The 7,529-nt window shown below is 35.8% G+C and overlaps 1 protein-coding gene across 1 annotated transcript in view; it reads right to left on the reverse strand.

Annotated features, from left to right (window-relative positions):
• The window catches only part of KIF15 (kinesin family member 15), a 65,772-nt gene that overhangs the window by 40,965 nt on the left and 17,278 nt on the right, over positions 1-7,529 (reverse strand). The window contains exons 12-15 of the mRNA XM_019508895.1: positions 5,502-5,590; positions 4,865-5,074; positions 4,068-4,245; positions 2,142-2,286 (exon numbers count right to left, since the gene is read on the reverse strand). Of these exons, the coding sequence (XP_019364440.1) occupies positions 2,142-2,286; positions 4,068-4,245; positions 4,865-5,074; positions 5,502-5,590 (622 nt within the window). The remainder of the gene's footprint in view (positions 1-2,141; positions 2,287-4,067; positions 4,246-4,864; positions 5,075-5,501; positions 5,591-7,529) is intronic.

Consider the following 7,529-nt stretch of genomic DNA (forward strand, 5'->3'; position numbering starts at 1 on the left):
AAATCTGAAGATTCAGTGCTGATTCAGAGAATCAGAGATTCAGCCACAGACACAGCTTCATATGTTTTTTCAGCTTATCTTGAGGTAGGGGCAGATAGAGCACATGTTCCCCAACAGACCTGGAAGTGCTTTTGGTCCACTTCTGGGTCTGCTGCTGAGCGCGCTGGGGCCCCACCCCGTGCTCCTATGGGACGTTCCATCTACCCCACCATCGCAGCATTCATGAGCTGCCTGGTACCTTGAGGTATGTAGAAAAAACATTTAAAGCTGCGTCTATGTCCGAATCATCGAATCTCTCTGAATCGATTCAGAGGGTTCCGATTAGATTCAAAGAGATTAAAAAGGTCTCCCAGTTCGATTCAGATTCGGCTGCCAAATCAAAATCAGCAACCAAAGCTTTGCATAGCTCTATTAGTCAGTCCCAGCCCACAACACAGCTCTGCAGGTTAGATCTCGCTTATCTGGTGTGAAAGGCTTTGTAAGAGTCTAGAAATTTGGTGGAGGGGGAGCGGTGGCAGCATTGACTGCCAACTCCCTTTCCACCAAATTTCTGGACCTACAGGGAGACTTGTCAACTAGATCTGCATGTGCAGGATCACACCCAGAGACAGACCCCCACATGCAAGATCTGACCAACCCTGTATCACTTGCATGTCCCTGAAGGGTGAGAAAGTTGGGTGGCCCTGGTTGTAAAGAACTGACCCATTTGGCAATGTACAAATTGACTATCTTCTACACAAACATTAGACAGCTGTAGAGAACGAAAGTGTTCAGTATTAAAGGCTTTTAAAAACGATATGATAGGCACCAAGAAATCCACAAAAATGGCAATGCTTATGAAAGTTTAACTACCAGGTTAAATATGTTTTAGGATTGCACTACACTTCCTGGAAACACCGTGGCACAACGAGATCAAATTGGAGCAAGACAATACAAATGTAAGTGAATCCCAAACTATACAGACCCTCCAGTGACTCCCTTTTGGCTTCAAAATATGCATGGACACAATAAAAACTGTACAGAAATAGTCTTAGCTAACAGTATACTAGAACCAATATATATCAAATTAGTATATTTTGTACCAGATGTGCAATGCCTTTATTTTTTTTTTTATTTATTTTAGGTATTAGATTTTTGCCTTTAATTTAAAATTAAATAGCTTCTATTCTGACTCCGGTCTCAGACTGGTGGTAACAAGAACATTAATATCTATTAATGCAAGGATAAGAGCCAAGTAATTGGTCTAAGCTTTCAGAACTTAGAGCTGTCAGCTCTAAAATGTTGGAACTTTGGGGACATGCCCCTTTAAAACAGCAAGCAGAGGGCTGTAGCAGTCCGCATCTTCTGAAAGTCAAACCCCTGTATGGGGTTTCAATTATAGCACCCAAAAACATGAAGCCTAAGTCCTTTAGGAAATCTTGACCATGAAACCAAGTAAATTGAAAAAAGAAGAATGAGTACGGGCAAAATACTGTAAAACAAAACAGAGAAAAGAATCACAGCAATGTTTTACTTTTTTCTTAAAAAAAAAAAATTGAATTAGGCTGCAGGAAATAAAATTCTTATCGTTTCAGCATGGATAACTTAACACTGCAAAACTTGCTGCCTGGCTGAAAATAACAAAACATGTATGCCCACATTTTGACAATATGTTTCTCTCTCTCTCTTTTTTCTCTTAAAAAAAAGTTCAACACTTTCTCCATTAAAAATTAACAAGCAGCAGGGTCTATGCTTCCCGCAATGACATGAATGACTTAGAGATGAGATTTTGGGGCACCTGCCCAGGTGACCCACATTTGCTGCATACCATAACACTTAGCTGTGCTCTGCAGCAGTTTCATGCACCCTAATGTAAAGAACTCTGAACAAGGCCAACGGATCTGTGACTAAACAAAGGCTGATGTAATACCTGTAGTTTGGTACAATTGTTACTTGGTGCTCCATGAATGATGTGAATTAGGAAAATATTCTTCCATTTTTTTTCTTCCCTGACCCTGGCACTTTTGGGAAGCTAGAGAATTACATAGGCTATATTCTGCAGTTAGGATTTGACCTTAAAAATCTGTTTGTGTATCTTCCCTAGCAAATATCGGTATCAGAATATTAGTTTAAGGGATACTTCTATATTGGATTCATCTTACTTGGTTAGCTCTTCAAATTCTTCATATTCTAGTTTCGAACTTGCCAGTTCACTCTGAGTATGCACTAGCTGTGCTTTCAGCCTTTCAAGTGATGCCACAGAATTGTTTTCAGTTGATATGGTGGTGATGGAATACAAATGATGACCTAAGCAACAACAACAACAAAAAAAGTCAGGCTGCATAGCACAAAACCATAAGCTCCATCAACAAATTACACTAATCAGCTTATGACCATTTTACCAACTGAGTCTAAAAAAAGTTAGACACTAGCATCAGTTCACAAAAAAAATAGGCAGTGTATTCATTATTACTGTTGCCGCAGACTGTCTTTATTATATAGCTAATGACAATGGAATAGGATGAGCATATTGAGCAAGACCCTGGGAGCACTGAATCTGAATTATTACCTGCAAAAAAATAGTATCTTAGACAAAAAAAAAAAAAAATACAAAACAAAAAAGGCCATTTGTGAGAGCATCCAAGGACCTCTAGTGTTTCTGAAGGAAGGCAGTAATACTAGCATTACCCTCAAGCCTAGATGCCTTAGGCATGAAGCAGGACCTGCCTTGTACAAATTCAGAAGATGGCTACTCCCTCAAGAGCTTAAAACCATGTTTTTCTAACATTTTACATTCAAGGCACCCCTTGGAAAACACTAACTTAGTTTTCACTCATTTTTTGAACACAAAAAAAAAAAATAGCAGCACAATTCTGTTGCAAAGAACTCAGGAAGACTACAACAGATCAGCATGATTTTAAAAACACAATGAATTCCTATGCGAAATTTCTGGTTTTAATCATGTGAATCAAATTGGAACGCCTAACAGTGCTACCACTACCACTATGTGGCACCCCATGGCACTCTTGTTGAGAATCACTGGAGTAAAATCTAGGTAAAAGACAGACAAAAGATAGATACACATAGAAAAAGGAGTCAGTATAAGTAGGACTGCGGTCTTAACACATACCAGAAACCTAATTGCTGTTACATTTTTGGCAGACATGGAAAGGGCGAATAAAAAAAAATATATATATTTTAAAATATATCATCATGACACATATTGAAGATTTTTTTTTCCAAAATGTTTTTAACATTACTGCATCATATGGTAAATTGATAAAAATGATGAGAGTATGAATTTTTCTCCAAGTGCATGTTTCACATTTAAAGTGATTTTTCTAAATTAAATGCGTAATGCTGAATCTGAGTGTTTACTGTAACTTTGCAAGCTTTTTCTTTTAAAAAGAAGTTAAAGTTTGAATGTGAAAAGTGGAATGGCATTTCTGTGATCCTCAGCATCACCACTGCTTGTAAAGTGGTTTAAACCCTAACTTAGTGGTTTTCAACCCTTTTTCATCTGCGGACCCCTTTGGAAATTTCAAATGGAGGTGAGGACCTCATTGAATTGCAAGTGTGGATATTCACACTTTTTTGATTGATCATTAGTCACCTTGTGGACCCCTTAGACAGTCTGTAGACCCCCAGGGGTCCGCAGACCACAGGTTGAAAAACACTGTTTTAAGACAAGTACAGTTTCTCAAAAACACTTTATTAGCACCTTTTAAAAATGTTATACCCAGGACCAAAGAATGGACTACCCCTTTACAAAGCATGCCAGCTTTTGTATTCAAGTAAAGCATGACTAGCTTGAAAAACATTTCTAAATACATAATGCTACAGTTTCATGCTTATTGTACCGTAATAAGCCAGTATTATACACTACATGGAATATAAACTTTCCTCTCTCTCGTTTATAAATATACTGGCTCAGCAAGACCAACAGGAATAAAAAGCTACAAAAACACTTAGCTTTTGATGTTAAAATTTGAAGGTTTCATTTTGAAGAGTGCCATCCTTTGAGTAAGATACCTCTGTTAAACTCAAAACATGTATATTTACTTATGAAAGGAATAGGGAGTTCTTACCTCCATTATTTTTCTCTGTGGCTGAAGCCTCCAAAAAAGCCTTTTCTAGTTCTGCAATAGTCTGAGCATCAATGTCTTGAACCCTTCTCACAGATGGTAAGGAACGAAGTCTTTTATTCTCCTCTCTAAGGTTATGATTCTCCATGGCATACTTTGCAATTCGTGGGTGTTGATCCATCTGTGAATAAATAGATGCAGAAAGCACAGTTGATGATGCATTACACAAAAGGCTATTTATACATGGCTGCCAATATGTCACCTTTCAAAAACATTAAACTGTAAACAAAACAAACACATTTCCTAAATTAAGAAGGACTGTTCAGATTTGCTATGCAGTAAGCTAAATTAATGTTTACTGGAATCAACACTTCATGAGCAGTTATGGTTAAAGACTAAAAGAAAATGATTTTTTATGTTCTATAGTAAGTCAGGACAATAATATGCAGTTTTAGTTTTGATCATTCCAACTGAGTTCTTTCTTCTACAATGCACCACAATTTAAGTCCAGAATATATATCCTCCTATTCCAAGTTAAAACTAAAAGTACTTGATGTTATTTAAACAGAACTGAGGTCCCATTTCCTTAATCTCAAGAAGCCAGCAACATGAGGATGACATGCTTCCACCTAAATTCACTAAATTGAAAAACTGAAAAAAATGTTGTCTATTAACATTTCTTATTTTAAATACTAACAATAATCAAGGTCTTTAAATAATAAGGAAACAAAGTTTTATGTGTGTTTTTTGTTAGCCCTGTCACGTTCTTGTGGAATGGATAAACAAGCAAACACGATTACTTGTTGTCTTAATGTCTTCAATTCTTCTCTCAGTTCGTTGATGAGGTCGTCCTGCTCTTTGGGCAATAAACTGCCACCTGCTTCTTTATGTAGTCTCTCCAAGCGAACTATATGGTCCTCCCGGAATTTAACTATCATTTTATTGGACTGAATGAACTTCTCCTTTTTTTCACAAAGATCTTCCAGTTGAGCAACTTTTTCTAACAAAGTCTAAAAAATAAACAAAGTTGATTTAGTGGAAAAAATGGTAGCGAAACCAAACCGAATTGCCAGCATATACATAACACAAATACAAACATAGCACATATTTTATGTAATGAGTTCAAAACAATATTATGCAAACCAGACAAATGAGATTATTCCATTCAGATTTCTGTAATGAAACTAACCTTGTCTAAACACACACTCTCAATCTAATTATACATAAAAAATTATGATTTATTCTTGGCATCAAACTTTGGAATTACCTTAAATTTACAGTTCTAATAGTTTATAAACCCTTATTGTGGCTACACTTTACTGTTTTGTGATTATGTATTGTAAAATAAAATACTGTTTAAACAACATATTGTGCTTCAGTATGCTCACTCACTTTAACCAGTGACCCAAAACTAAGCATGATGCAGTGTGTTCTTACCTTCTTTTCACTTTCAGACTTCTCCAGGAAGAGCATTGCCTCAAGAAAATTGTTCACGTAATTTTTCTCCTCTCTTTGCCCAGCAGCAGCTTAACAGAAGGGTAAAGAATAAATCACTTTCTACATAAAGATTGTCCATGTTTTCCTTCATGCTAAAAGAGCTACCTATACATCAACACCCTCCCCGCCCCCCGGTCATTCTTGATGGGTGATTCACTAGTAAGATATAAAAACTTTATTCTGACAATTCAAGTTAACAAAGTTGAACACAATGAGCAGGTGTTTTAAATTCAGTTTAAAAACTAAAATTAAATGACACACTCAGCAAAGAAGAGAATAAATACTTTATTTAATTTCAGTTGCTTTAACACTAGCCTAAAATTTTCATTATTGATTTTACATTGTATGTATAATAAACTGAACTATTTTAGGGCTTGTCCTGAAACTGAGGGGAAACTTAGGCAAGCTAATTCAAATGAATTAAATGCAAGAATTTAGAAGCGGATTAGTTAAAACCTTAACTCCAAATGAGTGTTCAGAGTGCTTTAATGCAGCTTAGCAAATCAGCTTTAAAAAGTTAATTTGGATTTATTTTCCTGAGTATCCCCAAGCAGACAAGCGGAGACAAATTTATAAAGATACACCAAACACCGCAGAATTGAAGTACCTAATAACTCTCTCATTATAATGTAATTTTTAAAAGACCAACATGTTTTAAAATAAGCAGTTAATGATATTTTGCATCTTTAAAATTGAAGCCTAATATGTAATAGTTTGTGTTCATGAAACTTGATACACGTGTCCATTGTATCAACACTTACACACAAAATTTTAATTTTTTTAAATTTTATTTTAATTTTTAAGGTGCATGATTATTTAGCAGATTTAAGTCACACTACTTTTCCTGGTATTCCTACCTACTGTAACAGCTGTTAAACCTTCACAAACACAGCAGTGCAGAGCAGTGCAGCACCTTGTAAACTAACTTATTCAGAGGCATCAGTTCCCATAGCCTACAGCCTGCTTTGTCAGATGCTATAAATTACATGCTATATCCATTCAGATCATCTGATGAAGTAAGCTGCATCTTATAAAAGCTTATACCTCTCTAAAGGAGTTAGTCTATAATGTATCACTTCTGCCTAATGTCAGACTGATATGGCTAGTTACCTCTCTAAACGCAGTAAATCTAAGTGATGGATTCAACATCACACAATCTTTTGTGTATGGTTGAATATCTTATCCTTCACATAGCAACAGATGTGTGATTTTTTTTGCAAAATCCAAGTAAAGATGATTTATAGTCGCTGGGTCTCTCAAGCGCTCCTGATGCTCTACTGAAATCCTTAATTGCTTGACAAGGTCAGGACACAGTTGGTGCAAGGCCACAGTAAGAGTTATAAGGCCAGGATAACAACAATAGTAATAAAATACTATAAAGGTACAATATTTCAGTTAGAACTATACTTAATAGGAAGCTTGTCAGGATCTAAACTGTACAACTGTTCAGTGAAAAGCTCATGGAAGTAAAGTTTACAGATTGACAAAAATCTCATTATCCATTTATTTTCTATTTATTTTGTATATTAAAACAAGTTATTTTACTCTTCTCCCTCCCACATCAATATTTTTTTTTCCTAGAACAGTAAAAAAACCAAAGGCTGACAAACAAGGGTTGTACAACAAACACACCTAGTGAGGAAAAACAGAAGCCTCTATGAATAGATAATTGTATGCCTATTTTGACTTATCTCAAGGGCTTGGCCATGACTATTTTAAAAACTAGAATCTGGAGGATTATAGTTATTAACCAAAACAAAACTGCAATAGTACTTTCACTTAGTACAGATGCACTAAAAAAAAAAAAAAAGAAATAAAATGAATCCATTAGATTAACAAAAGTGGCTCCAAAATTATAAACATCTGCAAAATAGCTACTATGCTGCATATAAATATCCAGGTGATGCATAAACCTAAAGCATACAAATTAGGGAAAAAAATTCCTCACCCCCCCCCCCACCAAGTTAA

Source organism: Gavialis gangeticus, unplaced genomic scaffold, assembly GCF_001723915.1.
Source record: "Gavialis gangeticus isolate Ggan-Ray unplaced genomic scaffold, GavGan_comp1, whole genome shotgun sequence".
Classification (NCBI taxonomy): domain Eukaryota; kingdom Metazoa; phylum Chordata; order Crocodylia; family Gavialidae; genus Gavialis; species Gavialis gangeticus.